The sequence below is a fragment of the Aulonocara sp. 'chitande type north' Nkhata Bay genome, linkage group LG5, assembly GCF_057382095.1.
Source record: "Aulonocara sp. 'chitande type north' Nkhata Bay isolate Kocher_YH1m ecotype deep benthic linkage group LG5, A_spYH_male_GT1.1, whole genome shotgun sequence".
In the NCBI taxonomy this organism is placed as follows: Eukaryota; Metazoa; Chordata; class Actinopteri; order Cichliformes; family Cichlidae; genus Aulonocara; species Aulonocara sp. 'chitande type north' Nkhata Bay.
Genome location: NC_141348.1, coordinates 48828527 through 48847836, shown reverse-complemented (window position 1 = coordinate 48847836; position 19310 = coordinate 48828527). Strand labels below are relative to the sequence as shown.

Here is a 19310-nt window from a genome sequence, read left to right as displayed (position 1 = left end):
TTAGTCAGAAATCCACAGAGATGAATAAAAACAGGTCCTGTTCTCCTAAAGCAGTTACAAACACACAGTACTTATAATAAATCAATGTAAACATACAGTTTTATCCATGTTGTGTTTCCTCCTTTCTAAAACATCTGGAGATTTCACAGCAGTGCAGGTTCCAGTAGAAACACAGCATAATGTGACTTTTTGTATAAAATGCCTGAAAGTCTAAAAGTCACAAAAGATAAATGACTTTCACACGTGATGATTTAAAGTGCAACGTGTATTTCCTCTCTCTCAGCCTCTCTGTCCCGAGGCCAGGACCAGTGTTTGAATGAATATGACTGTTTTTCACGACTTCCAGTGTAAAGCGTTAACAGCGTGAACACGAGGCGCCCGCAGCTTCACCTGCGTGCAGAAATGTCTCAGCACTCACACCGACGTGACTTCTTCAGTCTCCGCTGCCTGCAGGCTTCTTCAGACGTATAAAGCAGTACATTTGCATAATAGCAATGCTAGTACCACTGACTAACAACCAACTGTGAGCCCAGTTTCATGATTATTAATATTCAAAACTGTCATGATCATTGATCCATGAGCCTGAGTGCCATTTACAGAGAGCCGGGGGTGTCGGCAGTCCCTGGATCACGGTGGAGGTCGTCCTCACCGTCAGGAGCTTTTAATAAAAGCAGCATAATAGCAGGAAGATGTTGGCAGTCATCTGTTCAACTGTGTACACATAAACTTGAACAAACTAGTTAAAAAAATGAAGCTAAGTTAAATGTGGTAAATATGATGATTTGGTGAATGAAGTGAACTGTGATTGGTGCTTTTCCACTTCCTGTTTGGGAGGAATCCTCCTGCTGGAAACCTCAAAGTGCTTCTTTAAGTTTTAAAAGTGTTCAGTGTCTCACACGGATGGATTCACATGGACGCAAAGTTTGCTTCCCGAAAACTAACAGAATAATTTTCGATTTTTTGTAGACATAAAATCATGTTCACCTATTTTTCTGTAAGATTTTAACAGTGATAGTTTTTGTAATTTTGCGTCTGTGCTCTGTACACTGTGCAGTCAGTATTAAATCATAGATGCGACTGCACACAGCCGGACTGAAGCGCAGACTTCCTGCTTTAATTTAAGGGGTTCATCAAAAGTATTGCATTCAATTTGAATAAATCTGACATTTTTATACGTAATCCTTCATTTTGATGTAGTTAAGTTTTGCAGGGAGTCAGGATAGATTGGTGTAGATGGTGGGAGATAAAGAACATTAATACTGATAATAAAAATTTTATTTCCCTTTCCAATTAACTGGATACACAGTGTAAAATAATTTGTGTGAAGGGTCATAATGCAAACACTGATCAGGTGCTGATTAGACTAAAAATGTCATAGGAGATGTTTTTCAGTCGTGTATTTAGTAAAACAACGAGAAGCGCTGGCAGAAGGAAGCCGGCGATGAAACCTCATCATCAGAGCTGAAAGTAAACGTCTGTCAGTTTGATTTCTGTAAACTGCTCCTGACAGCAGTCGGCTTGGCAGGCCAAATTAAGGAAAAATAAATGTGGCCCGACCGGTGAAATAATAGCTGCTGGAGTTATCTTAGCTATGCATCTGAGGTGGTTTTCATCATTTTAAAGTCCTGAAACTTGATCTATTAAATGCCTGCAGTTATCTGTGTCAAGGTTCAAAAGGAAACTCTTTAGCTGTGATTTAGAGCTTCGAGGGGCCGTGACGTGGAGGGCTTAAAGGAAGAAGATATGGGAGAAGGATCAAAGATGCTTAGAGAGAAATGATCCCCACGTTAAAGAATTTACTGTCAAAATCTGCCTTTTTCCTCTGATCTGTTCAGCTTCATGAGTTTAGACGAGTCTCGCGCCAAGATTCAGCACAGACAGTTAAACGATTAGGAGAAGAGGGTGTGTGAGTCGTCTCCTCATCCATCGTCTCCCGAATAAAAAAAGTTAATTGATTCATGTTGGATAACCCTGTGAATACATACACGAAACATCTGCTCATCTGCTCCAACCTGAGCTTATGCTGTAGGCCAACGTTTGTCTTTTCTTTCAATAAGCAAACATTTTGCAAAATCCAGTAACTCTAGCAGGATTTTAGACTTAATATCTTTATCAACACTGGATTAAATTACAGTTTGTGTTTACTAAGAGACGACCTTTAGAGGGAACATCAAAGTGCACCATGCTGAGATTTATATTGAGATTTAAAATCCAGTCATGGTTGTTTTATGTATGATTTGATCATATTTGTTTGTGTGTTTGAGTCAAAAACAGCTTTTCATGTCTAAAATCAGCACAAACATCATGTCTCGCCCTCTGGTGTATAAAAGGATGAGATTTCATTAAATGTTCTGAAACGAGCGCCTTTGTCTCCGTCCATGTGCTCCTTCAGGTAGACGATAGTGACAAACTGTGGAAGACTTTGAGTCTTCCTCCCCTCATCCCAACCAGTCACAGCAGATGGCCCCGCCCCTCCCTGAGCCTGGTTCTGCTGGAGGTTTCTTCCTGTTAAAAGGGAGTTTTTCCTTCCCACTGTCACCAAAGTGCTGCTCATAGGGGGTCATATGATTGTTGGGTTTGTCTCTGTATGTATTATTGTAGGGTCTACTGTACAATATAAAGCACCTTGAGCCGACTGTTGTGGTGATTTGGTGCTGTATAAATAGGAGAAAGTAAAGGAAGCTAAAAAACAAAGCTGGAGCCTGTTGTTTGATCAGCTGTAAGAGGTGGTTAGAAGGAAGAGAAAGAGGTACGTGGGCTTCTTTGTGTCTTAAGTTTCTTACATTAGGTCGGAGATAAAAGGCTGAGAGGAGGAGAAAGGAGAGCGCTGAGTGCAGAGGAGGAAGCGAGGTAATCAAGAACAACGTGCTTCTGGGAGGAATTCTGAGAAATGACTCTAAAAGAGGGTGGAAGCCGGCGGGCTTAAGGCTGTGAGAGGTTTGAAGGACTCCACAAAGAGGCGGTGAGTGTTTGAGTGTGATTATCTTCAGTGAGTGAGGTCCTTCATTCACACAGCTGCTGCCAGCCATCATTCAGCCTTTATTCATCATCAGTACAAAACACTTGAGCCTTCCTCTGAACCGGATCAAAGTCCTGGTAACACACCTGCTGCAAAGTGTGTGCAGGAACATGCAGAAGTTTAACACAACAGGTGGAAGCTGCACTGTGAAACACCTTAGTGGTACATGTACTGTTACAAAACCACCGAATTTACATTTCTTTCCAAACAGAATTTTGGGGGATACGGTGTTGAGGTTTCTTTTGCTGTGAGTTCAACTTTTAACCCTCGACGTCCCTTTTTGTGGCTGTTAATCTGATTCAGAGCACAAATCCTGATCAGGCGCAGAGATGAGGTCTGCCTGAGGACACATAAAACCTCAAACAACAATTTTGTTGTATCTAAATCATGGAAAACATCACACCGAAGCTGAGAAACTATAATTACTGTGGTGACAAACTGGTGTCAGACTTGTGAGCGCAGCTGCTTCTTTGATTTTACCATCACTGTTTCTGTTGTCCTTAAAGAGAAAAGCAGAGCGACAGCAGTACATGTGATAGCGCGACTTTTCCTCTTCTTGCATTTCCTGCACTACAAACAAAGACCTTGAATGTGCTCCTGGTTTACAGGTTACACAGTTTATTGTGGAGAATTAGAAAAATCTCATTAGTATTGAGGCCACGGGTGGGGATGAGAACTGAGGCGTGAAAATAGCGTGCTAGTTTGTTTTATTTGTCTTTTCAAAGACGCGTTTTTTGGATGAGCAACACAGACTAATGGGAGGTTATTTCATGCGATCCAGACAGAGAACACGTTGGCGGACAGATGGCCATCAGCTGCAGTCTCCGTAATGCATTCAAGACCGAGTTTCAAAACATGTGAAGTCATGCTTCGAGGTCACGAACTTTCCTGTGAACTTTGTGTAGACAAAGCAGAGACAGAAAGAGAAGGACGGAGCTTTGAATGCGGCGTGCCGGTTTGTTAAACAGGACAGAAAATGCATCACCTGCTGCGATGCTCAAGGAGTTTAAAGGGTGAATATGTAAAGCTGCATCTTTTGGGTCAAGTTTTTAATAAAACTTCCTTAATGAAGTCACCAGAGGCTTTTTATCGTCCTGTGTGATTTGGAAATCTGAGTGAAAGAGACGCTGCAGACCTTAAGGTGATGATTCGATGGTGAAAGTCACATTTTCATGATTTCATAAGCAGCTTTGATGCAGAGGACAGGTCGAAAGGTTAAAGAGGAAAATGGGGTCGAAGTGATGGAGGGAAGACGAGGTGGTCAGAGTCGTGTCTAGATAAGAAAACACAGGCACCAATTAAGTTTCTGATACTGTGACGTTCACTCTGGCTGACCCGCCTCACGTCCTTCACTCGAGCGCGGTGTTGGCCGACTGCCCGCCACCGGATCCGCTATGAAAAACAAACATCATCCACCGTCACCAGTTCTGACTGGGATTGAAATGTGAGCTGTGGCCAAACTTCAGTCAGTCAAACTGTATTTACATAACCTGTTTCCATGGAGACAGAAATACGAGCGCGTCTCAACTGTGGCTAGCTGCTAACAGCTAGTAGTTTCTTTACAGCTTAGCAGCTTAAAAAAAGAACATGAACAGAAAACACTGACGTAAAATGAAGTAAAGACCAAAGAGGGAGCTTTACACGAGACCTCTTTAATGTCAGAGCACGCTGGCCCGGCGGAGGCAGGTAAACGTGGCTTCTGGGGCGTTTTTTTCCACATGTGTCCCGTCACCGATGTCAAATAAACGGAGGAGAAGAGAGACGCCGCTACCTGACTTCACTAAAATAACAAACAGACGAGTCCAGTTTCAGAGCCCACCAGGAGTTATGTGTTACCCGACACCCCGATCTCATTACCAGGAAACACGTCGCAGCCTCTGTGGGTAAAGTTTGGTTCAGGGCCTGAACTTTAACTTGGTGCCCCAAACAAGTTTTTCAATGATTTTTCTCGCACTCGTGCAAACCTGCATTTTTGTTACTTAACATTTTATTGGAAAATAAAGTGTCTGCCTTGGAAAGCCTGCTGTACAGTTCCCATGTATGTACGAGGAGTATCCTGATGATTAAGTACCAAAAGTTTTTTATTAAGGAGTCATATAACTAATGCTCACAACCACAAACCACAAATAATTACAAAGAAGGCTCCGAGCTAAAAGCTAAACGATGAACAGCCTGTGACCTTTTTCAGAAGGCTGCTCGTTTCCAGAACTAGTTGGAGGATAAAATGAGGAGCACTCTCACCCTTAGAGCCTTTTCTCGTTTAAAACTGAAGCACTAAAATGCTCTGTTAAAACTAAGATGATAATATATGCATAATGTAACTAATATATAAAGATTTTAATCACATACATGGACTCTAATAAAGTAATTTTGCATGATCCACGCTTCAAAATAATCCCTGTATATGTTCTGCGGGCCTTTTGTGGAGTTCATCCCAGTCTGAAATAAACCATTTTAGCTCGTCTGCCTTTAAGCTAGCTCTCTTCTGATTGGCTTTCCCTTATAAATGGAGGGTTCAAACATCAGGTGTGTGTGGGGCTTGCAGGTGAAAGTGCCATATAAGGATATCCTCTCTCTCTGACGTCAGACTGATCCAAGAGCAGAAAAAAACGTGTCAAACTGAGCATTTGGAGCAAACTTCAGATTCATCATCCACATGCTGACCTTATTATTAGGAACTCGTGTTTAATGTTAGCGTCACGATTCAAACAGGACATACAAAGGAAATTAAAGGCAATCGTTACTGGTCCAACATAAATTTGCTACAAAGTCATCCTCAAAATCCAGTTGTAGTCTTTAATGACTGAGCACAGGAGAGAAAACACACACACACACACACACACACACACACACACACACACACACACACACACACACTCACAGAAACTGTATCATCAAAGGTAAAGATGACATACAGCCATTAATATTACATTTTGTAGTTTTCTCATTCCTATATTTGGCCTTTTCTCATTTTACAGTTTAATTGTTTGTTGTCAGTATTTTTTAATCTCTGAGCTATTGAATGGCTTTAAATATTAAATATGGTTTCCCTCGTTAGTTTTATAGACGCGAGTAGTTTGAAACACATGCCAGCATATTTCTCTGAACTATAAAATCTTCTTGTTATTTCAGTAAATTGCAGAATGTTTTTCTTTGATGCCTCCTGGGAGATGGATAATGTGAGATTTCTGCTCTTTAGTTCGCTGCAAATGTGTGTGTGTGTCCAAAAAACCCTGAAAAATGTGTTCACGTTCCGCTGGGAGGTACGAAAAGAGCGGCAGTTTCCTGTGCAAATGGAGAACAAGGCGGCCCTCACCGGCTCCGTGGCCAAGGTGTCGGGCTGGCTGTGGTTTGGTTTCTGTCATCTACAGACCTCCTTTCATTTGAGTCCAAACTCTGAACACGTGAGCGGTGCGATGGCCCGCTCCCCGGGGTTGCCTCTAAGTGTTAGCATGTGCTAAGTGAGGCGATGTGTTGCAGCTTGTGTGCGTGTACGGTGACGCTGCGCGCTGAAACAGAGGGATCACTGTGCTCTAGTCAAGAAACTGTCAGCACATCATTGTGTGCGTCTCCTCGGGGGAAATCATGCATTTGGACTCTCAAACACATTTGTGTTGTTTTGAAAAAGAACCTTTATGTGACCTTTCAAATTGATAATTTGTAGTTTGTGTTTATTTTCACAGCATTTGAATCTTTAACTGTCACGGCCCCTTTTCTTATTTGTGCTTATTTTTTATTGGAATCCTGTCATTTTTCATGTTTCCTCTGCCCTGCTTTCAGTTCACTTCCTGTTTTATTTTGAAGGTTATTTCCCCTCCTTCTCTCACCTGCCCTCATCAGAGTCTAATTGAATTCACCTGTTCGTAACCCTTCTCTCCCTGGTCTGTGCTGAGTCTCTGTGCAGGTGTGCAGTGCTGTCCTCTCTGTTGTGTTTGATTGTGAGTCCTCAGCCTGGCTGTGCTTTGTTTTGCTTTTTGTGGGGTGAAATTTCATGTTTCTGTGATTTCACTGAACTTTTCAATTCAATTCAGTTTTATTTATACAGCTCCAAATCACAACAACAGTCGCCTCAAGGTGCTTTATATTGTAAGGTAGGCCCTACAATTAAACATACAGAGAAAAAACCTGACAATCATATGAGCCCCTAAGAGCAGCACTTTGGCGACAGTGGGAAGGAAAAACTCCCTTTTAACAGGAAGAAACCTCCGGCAGAACCAGGCTCAGGGAGGGGCGGGGCCATCTGCTTCGACCGGTTGGGGTGAGAGAAGGAAGACAGGATAAAGACATGCTGTGGAAGAGAGACAGAGATTAATAACAGATATGATTCAGCAGAGGTCTGTTAACACATAGTGAGTGAATAAGAAACACCCAGTGCATCATGGGAATCCCCCAGCAGCCTACACCTATAATAACTTATGTAATAACTAAGGGATCCAGCCCTAACTATATGATAATCAATACAATGCGTGTGACTCCACCAGATGTGTGGCAGCTGTTTGTCTTTACTTCGACCTCACGGTCGTTCATCAGCCGGTTAAACAAAAACGAGTCGAGGACTCTGCAAAGAGCACAGTTTTCTTTGTTTGCCTTTACGTTTTCTTCTGGACAGACCATGCAACATGCAGCATGATGCAGTTCAGCTCCACCCACCTGCGACCAGCTTCTGTTGATGTGGTCGGATCTCAACCAAACTGAGACTTGAGCTGACACCACTCTGTGTCGGTGCAGTTTTTGAGTTTTGTGTTACTGCAGCAGCTGATTCACAGATATAAAGTTCAGTGCGGAGAGGCGAGAATGTCGAGAAGACGGTGATTTCTCAGGAGCTGAATTTAAAGCTCAATGTCTCAAACTTTGAGTAAAATCAAGAAGAAATGAACTGGACAGAGAACAGGAAGGAACCTCTGCAGATGGCTAACGTTAAAGAGATAAGATGCAGAAATTCTGACTAATCAAGGCGTTGTTTCAGAACACGCCAGCGTCCTTCAGGAAAATAAGAACATAGTTGTGGTAAATATTGAATTTTTGGGCCACTGCTGCAACTATTTATATCAATAATCCTTGAAATATGCTGCACATATGTGCCAGAGAGTTTCATAACCACAATATTACTGCTCTGAGTTATTGACTGGAATAACAACCTTCTGTCTTCATTTTAAATAAGTTACATTCAGCAAAGGTTTTCTCAGAGATGTTTAGATTGTGAGTTTTACCTTTTTACCTCCACACGTTAACCTTCCAGATGAACTGTGATATGGATGCTGTGGCTGTCAGGCCGGTCGGTGATGCTGCCAGACTTCCTGTCAGAGTTCAGCAGAGAACCAGATGTTTTCAGCGTGATGTGAGAAACACCCCTCAGCTGACACACACCAGGTTGTGCTCCATGAAAGCACACGTGCACGTGTAATCGCTGTCCACAGTGTCCTCAAGTGTGCGTTTGTCTGATCTTTGCCGCCGTGTTGTATGTGAGGCGTTTTTGGTTCTGTGATAGTGGGGAAGACACGATGCAGAGCAGGCAGGCCGCTCGGGCAGACGAGGAATCCTGCGAGTTCTTATCTAACCGCCACGTTTTTATCTGCGAGCGTTAACAAAACTCGGCCTCTCCCCCATCTCGGCATCGGCGGGGTCACCGCCTCTGTGGGAAATTAATTCAGTGTTTTCAAGGAGCTCAAAGAGCTTGAGGGGTGAAAATGATTTAATCATAATAAAAATGTGTGACTAATGATTCTCTTTGGGCTCTCTCCTCATCCACTCTCCTTTCTGAGTGTTATTTGTGTCCTTTCCTAGTGGACACTTCAGCAGGAATGCAGCTTCAGCCGGAGTTTGAACGGACGGAGGTGCAGGAAGTGTGAGATTCATTCATCCTGATTTGCCTTTTGAGAATCGAGTTTCTCTGAGATACGTGAGCTTCAACAGCCGCGGGGGAATTTTAACGTTAATGCAACCCATGCAGTTTATATTAAAGTGAAAACTGCTCCAAGATAACTGAAGGAAACAGTCCATGAAACACTTTAACTGGTTTTTCGTTTTAATCTCCAGCTAAAGAGCAAAGCTGCCTCTGCTTTACACGAACACTTTTCACCCTTTTGTCCTGTTTTTAACTGTAACCGTTGCTTATGTCAGTTTGGAGCCTTGGATACACAAACAGAAACCCTGAAGAAGGAAACAGCCCGCTCATGAGTTTATATAAATGCAAAGATGGTAATTTAATAACAAATGATTGGTGTTGGTGGTTAAAAGCCTGCCAGGAGACGCTCACAGAGCAGACTGCTGCAGGTCAGAGGAGTCTCCTGTATAAAGATGTTTGAACACTGTTGCTAAATTTAACCAAACACTTACTGTTGATGGATTTCAAGGTGTTTTCATGCAAAGAGTATATTTTGAACTTTGTCGTGTTTCCCTTTAAGTTACGAACGCTCTCTGACTTCAGTGCTGATGATGTACCAGTCAGCAACCTGTCATTGCTCTTTGTGTGATACAAGTTTGTTTTTTAAATTCCTACACGCAGGAAAAGAAAATGTCACGTGTCAAATTTACAAAGAAGACAATTTAAACTTCCTCCTACTTTTCTATAGAAATAATGAATTTAGTAACTTCTTCTATCTTGGTTGTTAATGCACAAATGACTTTATTAGGAAACCTGTGGCTCCACGCTGTAGAGCAAACTGATGCCTTTAATGTGAAAAAGGCATTTCCAGAATAAGTTGGTCTAGAAAATGAATAAAAATTTGCAAGAAAATAAGGAAACACGACCCCACAGGACCCCAGAAGTGCTCACCCCCCTCCACCGCCCAGTGCTTAAATTAAAAAAACACATTATTGACTGAATTATGGTGACAGTAAATCAAACTTGGGGACTCTGCAGCATTTCCTGGAGATAAGGAGCATATTTTTATAATTTGTAGTCAGATTTATGGACGTTTATTCACACTCAACATTTTAAGATGATATTTTTTGGAATTATAAGATGCAGTAAATCTAAAGTGTGTTTTGTTTTGTCACTGTGTCCACAGATGACTGATTTATGACTCTAAGGTTCTTTTCCCGCTTAATTTAACCCTTTTGTGAAAGTTCCCAAACTTCCCAAATTATGGGAATGTTCATCCTCTTTTTTCTTATATGATATTAAAACAAATATTTTTGCATTTTGACCTGTTTTTCAGAAAGGAAGTGGGACAATGGACAGATAATTCAGTAAAGATGGTGATGAATGGGATATTTGGAGCACTAAAAAGCATGTGATACAGTATTTGAGCAAGCTGAGCGTGTGACTGCTCTCAGAGACCTTTGTGAATCTTCCCTGGATTCATTATAACTCGAGGAAAAGCTTTGAGCTATCGGTGCTGAAATTAAAAACAGGATTTTCTTGCATGGGCCAATAAATTAGCAATAAATCTAATGGGGGGGATTTACAGCCTGAGGGCTGTTGGCCGCTGCTCTTTGGTTGCAGCTCCGTTGGACTCGGATCAAAGGTGGTTCCCCTGACGTCTGCTACACTGAACAGATGTAGTAGCTGTAAACAGACCTGACTTTCCTCTCCTACTAGGTGGTGTGTGCGTCTGTCTGAACAGATCACACACGAGCATGGATGAATGTGTGAAAAATGTTTCTGTGTTTGTATTTCTGAGTGATGGCGAGATGCAGCACTGAACAGTTCAACCTCAGAGTTACACTCAGGATGCAAACTGATGGAGGAGACGTGAAATCACCAAATATGGAGGCGAACTCTGAGATAGTTTTTTTCCATTTGACTTTTTAATGAAGCGTGAAAGCTCAGACTAACAGAGCGTCCTGCTGCGCTGCAGGCGGGGAGCAGAGCTGCACATGGCGTGATTTGATCCAACCTGCCCCACGGCTCCCTCGGGCCATTCTCTTATCGAGTGATCGAGGGCTTCCAACTCTGAGCGAGTTATTTACTGCACTAATGTGCCAAGACTGTATCCAAAACAAACTTGTATTACCTCTATTTTTAGTTTGTTTGATGAGGAAAAATTAATCACGCAGGGAGGTACGGCCCGAAACATAATACTAAAAAAATACTTCTCTAAGAAACGACTTTGATTTCAGCTCTTCTTACATTTAAAATATATGACAAAAACTGAACAATGAAAGTCTCACAGATGATTCATTCTTACTTCAACCCAAAGATTAAGTTAATAACATCTTTAAAATTACTCGGTTACAGTTTTAACTGAGCTTGTTTTTTAGGGGTGCGTGAAAACGGAGCTCATGGAGAAACTTAAGGAACGAACCCCACTCGAGAGCCCTGCGTGGATTCCTGTTACCTGTGAGCCACTGTGCCTGTAATTAGAATGATCGATTCATTACCATTAATGCAGAAAGGTCAAATATATATTTGAGCCAAATTAGAATATTAACTTTAGTTAGTAACTTTAATGCAGTGACTCACTTGAGGAGCAGTCGCATGGAGATAAAATGCTTATTTTTTCAAAAAGGGAGCAAAATGTTTTATTAAAATTCTTCCTGAAGAAAGAAGTGAGGCAGGCGATGAAGTCGAGCTCAGATCTCTGATCTCATTGCCACCTCACATCAGCTGATGGGTTAGGGTCCAGTCAGAAAATTTCCACTCTGTCTACAGCTGATGCACATCTGCAAGCCACTTTACAACCCACCTCCGTGCAGCTCCTCCCGTTCATGCTGTATGTGATTAATCAACATCATGTCTGTGTCACTACGGGGGCCCTCTATAGCTTTCTCTGCTGATGGAAACAACGATCTTAGACGCTATCTTGGGCCTCGTGGTCACTGAGTTCCTGGCGCTGAGAGGAGGCGGCAGCACCAGGACAGGGATCAGATGCTTTGTTTTGTTAAGCAGGTAGCGCCCTGGGTCGCTCTCACTTCCTATAGCTGTCACCTCGTGTACATGAAGACAGATGGAAAGGTCAGAAAAAGTCACTCTGGGTTTTCCCTGTATTTATTCAGACCGCTGTCATCCTCACTGAGAGCTGCCTGCATCTAAAAACTCACTACTTCTAACTCACTTGTGGACATTGTTCTGCAGGAGAAGCATGTTGCACTTTGGATTTCAGCAACTTGCTAAATGTATAAATGAGTTCAGCAGGCTAACAGAGGAAGCATGATCCTGAGCTCTGCTTTCAAACACAGGCCTGTTTTCTTTTCACTGCAGCTGAATGTAAAAATGCTCTCTGGGAGGCAGGCTCGTCGCTCCTGTGCTAACATGTCGTGTTTGGCTGAAGCAAGCATGTGTGCAAATCACGTTGCACCGCTCGCCAAGGTCTGAGCACACACGCACACTTTTAATGAAGCAAATCCAGTTTTAATCACCTCCCTGATTGCAGGCAATCAGCGTTCATCACAGGGAACGATCAATCACACGCACACACAGCTAAGCCGCACACACAGATGTCACACAGGCTCGTATTCACTCTGACGCGCTTTCACACTTACGCACCTCACAGTGAAAATAAAATGCTCCAGACTTTAGACTCTTCTGAACTTTTCACATACAACACAAAGTATAGCAGCACTTTAAGTCTTCTCTACCATGACCAACATTAAACTCAGTAATGATGTTTCAGTAATAAGATGATGATACTGCAAGGAGTGAGTTTGCTAAACGGATGCTTTTATCTTTTTATGTAATTCATTGTGATGTTGATCAAATCCGACTGCTCAGTTTATTCTTTGGCGTCTTGACGTTTTCTTAGTCACTTGAATCTTGAATCAACTTTTTTAAAGTAAAGCCAAAACTAAGAAAATATGACATTTTTATACGTTTTACTGCGAGGAACAAATTTAACACTCCCACAGTGAGTAATCGTGCCTGTGCTCACTGTCCTGACGATAAAAGTCACTGCTGGTTAAATTGGGTAAAGAGAAAAAGATTGAATACATGTGAACCAGCTGTGCTGTTTCATGCTGGGACATACAGTCACAGTCAACTTCCACTGAATTGCAGCTTGAGAAGATTGCATAGCTGCAAAGATGGATTTGTGTTTTTTGGGTTGATGGAGGCAGATGATCCACTGAGTTGACCCCTAAAGGGAGCAGCTGTAAGAAGGAGGAGATAACTGTGCGTGTCTGAACAGGATTTTGGTGCATTGGTACAAAACACAGCTGTAAAGAACTGTGGCACAGCTGTGATGCAACAAAGGTGCGGTCCTGCATCATCAGTTTTTAAAGGAGCTCTTTATTCGTTGTTCTTTTAGTCAGTTCTGTTACATTCAGTCATTCTTTAGGTTAGTTTTCATTTTAACACGACTTGTACCTCCGTAGACGCATCATTGCACTGAACAGCGTGACAAACATGGTTTCACTTGTTGATGTGTGACTTACATTCGTCTTCTCGAGTCTTAATCTAACCTGAAACCAAGTGTGTAGGCAGATTTACGTCCCCGCAACATGTGCGTGCGCTCAAGGTAGCTCACACACCGATGTGCAGCACAAAGTTCAGCAATCAGCAAATGTTTGCCATTAATTCTCTGCTGTTGATTGGATGATAAAGTTAAACAGAGCGATATAATTATCTGATTATAGGTTTGGATACAGCTGGTACTTTTATATTAGCGATGAGGACGAAAGTGCTTTGAAGCATCTTAAATGGTTACAGTTGCACAAGTCTGTACATCTGATCTACAAGTAGAATCAATGGACATAATTTGGTGTAAAAACTCATGTGTGGCCAGTGCAGAAAGGACAAATTGACACTCTGACCTGGACTCACTAATCCCGACCTCGCTGACACACACACGCCAGTACACACTCACACGTGAATGGATTACCGAACCGGCCCTTTAAGCACAGGCCCGGGGGGCCGAGAGGTCAGAGGACCCCTGCAAAGAGCCTCTGTGTGAAGTAAGTGTTTGTAAAGTCACAGAGTTCAGTGAAAAGGCACAGAGGAGCACAACATAACCATAAAGAGACACAAAGTGACCTTAAAGAGGTGAGGACGACTACAACACGATGGAAAACAAAAAAAAGGCCGCGTGCCATCATCGTGCAGTCGTTTTATGTTCAGCGCCTGTTGTGAAACATTTCTGGTTGTTATGCGTCGCTTTGTGTTCTCATCTCTCTGTAGCTTTAGTAGGTTTTAGTAGTTTGGTGTCTTTGTGGTTATTTTGTATCTTTTTGTGGTCCCTTTTTCTTTGTTGTTGTATTTTCTAGCTTCATTGTCTCTGTGATCATTTTGTTTGTCAGTTCTTGCCTCTTCTTCGTCATTTCTCAGCATTTCCTTATTTTTATTCTCTTTATTGTTATTTTATACTGGAGTCCATTTTTTAATAATCCATGTAAACTCACCCACAAACATACACATGGACTCACAATGAGTGGAATACAAAGCTTTGCTTTATAAACCTCGAAGCTGTACTTGAATCAAGACGTGTCGAGGCTGTGACCTCTCGCCATCCAGCAGTCATGACGAATCCACATCACCTCTGGCCAATCAGAAGCACTCAGCATTACCTCCGGACTGTGATTGAAAGGAAAAGCAACATTTAGGCATTTAACTGAATTACATCCAGACTCAGTGAAACTTTGACCGGTCCAATGCACTTATGGCCACTAATGAAGACAGACAGACAGACTGAACCCATTCTTGCTTTTCTTCCAACCATTGGAAGTGATTTTAGTGCGGACGCTTCCTTGTTTTGGTGACTGCTGACTTTAAAACGGTGCAGGTCTGTTCAAGTTATCAGGAAAACAAAAGGAAAAGTTAAAGGGGAAGAACCTGGACGTGCAGCAGTCCTGTGTGACATAAAGCTTTTGGTTTCCTCTCTTCGTTGGTATTTCATGTCATATTTTTCATCGTGCCCCCCTCGGGGGGAGTAACTTTTCTTTCATCGTGTGGTCTACTTCCCATCCCCACTTCACTTGATCGATGGGATCTCTCAGACTCGGAGCCAAATGCCGCAGCTCTGTAAAATAAGAATCTACTTGCCCTTTTCCAGCTCAGCGGCTCAGCCCCTGCTGGTATCTGTGGTGCTCTTACTGTAAAATCATTCACGGTGGTTATCGCTAGCAAAAAGTTTGAAATAATTTAATTAGAAAAAACAGCTTTATACTAATCTCAAAATTCCCCAAATTTTAAGAGAGGAAAAAATCTACAGAGGCCTGTTTGCTCAGAATATGAGCTGACTTAGCGCACGGCTAACAGTCTGGGTTAGTTTGATGGTGACCTGCTCTCGGCCCCTCGAGCTTTAAATGAGTTGATGACACATTTTTGTCTGTTTCTATGACACGTTTCATGTTCTGTTCCTTTAACCTCTATAAATCTGCCCACTTCAGTTACATGTGTGACGCCCTGAGGAGTCTCACAGCTGTGTGAGAGTGGATTATCTGAATGAGAAACGAGCTGTGAAGATCTCATTTAGGAGCCTGAACAGATGTGGCTGTTACGTCTGATTGCACACACAACTTTGCTGTGTGTGTGTGTGTGTGTGTGTTCAGTCTTTACTTGTATAAAAGTCCAGTTTCCTCTTTGGATGTAAAAATATCAGGATCCTGCTCAGATGGATAAAATCTGTGTTTATAGTTTCAGGCTGTTTTTGCACTTTTCTCATAAATGAACACCTTTCGTCTCAGTTTCTGTATTTTTACCTGCAGTGTGTCTAATCCACCATTGTGCATATTATCCTGAAGTATGCCAGTCTGTGATTGGTCCTATTACGAGTCACATCGAGGGTGATTTCCTGTGCAGAAGGAGAATTTTTCCGTTTTTACCTCACAGCTGTTCCTCGAGTCTCGCTCTGAGTTTTGTCAATTTCTTCATCAGACAAAGATGCAAAATAAACTGGAGGAACAATTAATCACAGAGGAAGACCTAAAGCAAAGTCTGCGCCTTTTCTGCCTTTTTGTACTTGTAGGACTGAGGAATCACTTTCATTCATCACTCCTTTTATTATTTTTTCAATGGGGGGCTCAGTGAAACTGCTGAAGACTACGCGTGATTAAAGGCTGTGCAAATAAACTTGACTGCACGGCTCTAGAGTTGAGCCTTCCTCCATTCTTCAGCCCTTTCTCCTCTGTTTCCACGCTTGATTAGCGAGCAGAAACTCTTGTGCGTCCCGTTAACGCGATGAAAGCGGCGTGATTGTCAGAGCGGTGATTTATTTCTTTTTAAATGTCCTCTGGTGCGGCTCAAGTGCAACAAATGTGCCGTGCTGCATTCAAAGCCGCTTTTGAGCCATCGGGACGCACAATCAGCGTGTCCGCGCACACGCCGGACTGTGCTGTGCATCCGCAGTGTGGGGTGCGCTCTGACTCGCAGGCCGGGCCTGAATGCTGTGACGGTCTTGTTGAGTTTCACGGTTAGTTTCCTTCGTTCGTTCAAGCGATTGTTTGCAGCGCAGGCAGGTCAGTGCGGCGGGAAGACGAAGAGGATTTCAAGGTTAATTAGCTGCTTTTACTCCAGTTAATATTTGCAGCGTGAGGTCACAGACTTACCCACCGTGACCCTGATTCAAATGAGACGCAGGTGTTTGAATGAATAGAGGATCAGTTATGGAGCCGCCCGCCTGAAGCACTTTCTGTCCACGTTTAAACCTGAACGTTCAAAGACGTGTTCAACATGTTGATGTTGCACTTTGTGCATTTCTATTTAAATTGTCTAACACATTATTGTTTTTATGATTTATACTTTTTACTTGTAACTGAATCATTTTTAATGCATTTAAATGTGTGTAAGCACGAAGCATATAAGCTTGTATTTATTATTATAACTGCAGAGTCCTACTCTTGATGAGCCTGTAGTTTAACAACAGTGGACTATAGTTGGAACTAAAAGTTGTTTTCATTGTTTTATCCTCGGATTATCTTTTGTTCACAGGGATGATGTTCGTGGATGTTTTGCCCCAGCAGCACAGAGAGTTGTTTGTTTTTGCTGTCAAATGACAGGAAACGGCACAAATGCATCATCATGAAATCCGTTATTAGGCGGGCAAACGGCTAAATTAAAGTCCACTGAGGAGCTTAAATGTGATTTAAGTCATGAAATGTTGGGAAAACACTTTTCATTACAAAACTTGCACTATTAAGTTTCAGACTGCATTAGGATTATTGAATTATTTGTCATTTCTCTGTAGACGTGTTGCATGCTGGTGTGAACCTGAGTCCTCTTCGATCCAGTTTCACTCGCAGCTGTGGAAGTTTCAGGCTGACACACTTTGCAGAGCCGAGAGGGTTTCAGGGTTGATTTGACCTGCTTGCTCAGGTCGTTTTCTGCCTGCTTTAGCAGCGACTCCCCAGAGACGAGCGCAGCGGCAGCCTGCAGCCTGACTGATGACCTGATGCTGCCGTGTGTCAGTGATGGCGAACGATTAGGAGAGATGTATTCAATAAAACATATTTTATTGAAGTAGCAATACAAACTATATAACACTAATAAAATAAATCCATTCACAGTTTAATGGAGTTAAAATGCAGTTTTTCTGAGCATTATGGAAATCTCCAAACAGTTCACGCAGCTCTGGGTGAGACGATGAACTTCAAAGTGAAAGGTTTTCACTGTTTTCACTCGATTACTGACGAAGTTAAAGACGCATCAAATGTTTTCTGTTATGTGGCTTATTGTTACTCACTCACACGTTTCATATTAACTCAGCCTTCTTGATGATATCTTGCAGGATCTGCATTATTTTTGTCTTGCAAAATTTTAATAGGAGACGTTTGAAGCTCATTTTGCAGACGTCTGTGTTGTTGTTGTCATTTCAGTTGAAGGATGTGTGAATTATGGTGCATTATAAATAAAGGCAGTGAAATTAAAAAAACACTTATGGCTGGTGAGAGCTGATGCTGGGTACAGGCGCGTTTGATTGAACAGCCTCTCTCCTCCGTCTGTGTCAGATGTGAGGAACGGTTCAGCTGTCTTCTGGGAGGAGGGGGTCAGCGGTGGGTACCAGGCCCTGCTGTTAGACGAGGATAAAGGCTGGCTGCTGGTCGGAGGGAAAGACCACATCTACCTGCTGAAGTCTGACAGCTTGGATCAGCCCTCGCAGAAGGTAAAGACACAAAGATTCATTGTTGCTGTATCTTAGTTGCACATGTTCACCAACAGCCTGCACATGCTGATCTGGAGAGATTTCACTGTAATCGCTTCCTCTGGCACAGAAAGCAGCCACAGCTCTGGAGCCCAAATGATTATTTGATCTGGCAGGAAATCAGTCGGTAACATTCGTAGTCGTTCGAGCTGCTTTGTTGCCAGCGTTGCTGATTGATGCTCGTTTCTTTCAGATCTACTGGCCGGCTGCCAGAGAGCATGTGGAGCACTGCAGGCTGGCTGGCAAAAGCCTGGAGGTAACACACTGAGCATATTTTAGTATGTGCACAGTTTGTGTGCATTTAGTTTTATTACACAAACAAACTCTAATCACAGTTTATCTGTACAGTAATAAATATCAGTTACTCTGGAGTTTTTTTTATCAGTGTTACAACGACTGGAATAAGTGAAGAATTACATTAGACATGATCCTGTTTTTGTCTTTTTGCAGACTGAATGTGCCAACTTTGTGCGGCTGCTGCAGCCTTTCAATAAGACCCACGTTTATGCTTGTGGTACTGGCGCTTTCCATCCACAGTGCACTTACCTGCACCTCGGACACAACACAGAGGTACCAGTTCATTCAGTCGTTCATTTAGTTCAAATAAATATGAAGTCACAAAGCTAAAGTGGAGCAGAGGGTTGGCTGTAATGGCATTCAAGACTTTAAAAATTGGATATTTCTGTTGTTTTATATGTGAAAGAGTAAATCTGCTCTGTCGCTTAACAAAGTTTTTATTTAAGCCGCTGATTATTTCCAAACGTAGAAACTGTGAAGTCAAATTCAGACGTTTTCAGTTCCACAGTTAGATGTTCGGCTCTGCCAGATCCAGGAAAGCCAGAGGACCCAGTTCTTTGCTTGAAAAACAAAGCCAGCACTGCCATGTTGTCTAATGTGCTGACTGGAAACATACTGGTGTCACTGCTATGATACACCTGGTGGAGCAACAGCCAGTCAGGGTCTCGCTCCTACCTCGTCACTAAGGACACTTTGGGGTCACATTTAAACTCTGTGGATCATTTTTTAGCTTGCATGTTGTAAATGAGCTTATTTTACCCCAAACCACGAGCTAAACATAACCAGTGTTTTTGTGGTGTCTGAACTAAAGTGACAGAAAGAAGGAGGAGAAAACCAAAACATGAACCTCAGTGTTTTGGCTCATGCTACAGCCCTCTGAGGCTGGAACTGTACCAGGAACAAGTGGTTCCTATTAAACTGAAGAAATAGTTAGTGCATTGTACTGTAGTGACTTGTTGACAGTCTGCATAGTCACAGAA

The 19310-nt window shown here is 42.5% G+C and overlaps 1 protein-coding gene across 2 annotated transcripts in view; it reads left to right on the top strand.

The window, feature by feature from the left end:
- The window catches only part of LOC147331619 (semaphorin-3D-like), a 105646-nt gene that overhangs the window by 64922 nt on the left and 21414 nt on the right, over positions 1-19310 (top strand). For both annotated transcript variants that reach the window (XM_086294027.1, XM_086294026.1), the window contains exons 3-5: positions 17840-17994; positions 18227-18289; positions 18484-18603. In XM_086294027.1, the coding sequence (XP_086150153.1) occupies positions 17840-17994; positions 18227-18289; positions 18484-18603 (338 nt within the window). The remainder of the gene's footprint in view (positions 1-17839; positions 17995-18226; positions 18290-18483; positions 18604-19310) is intronic.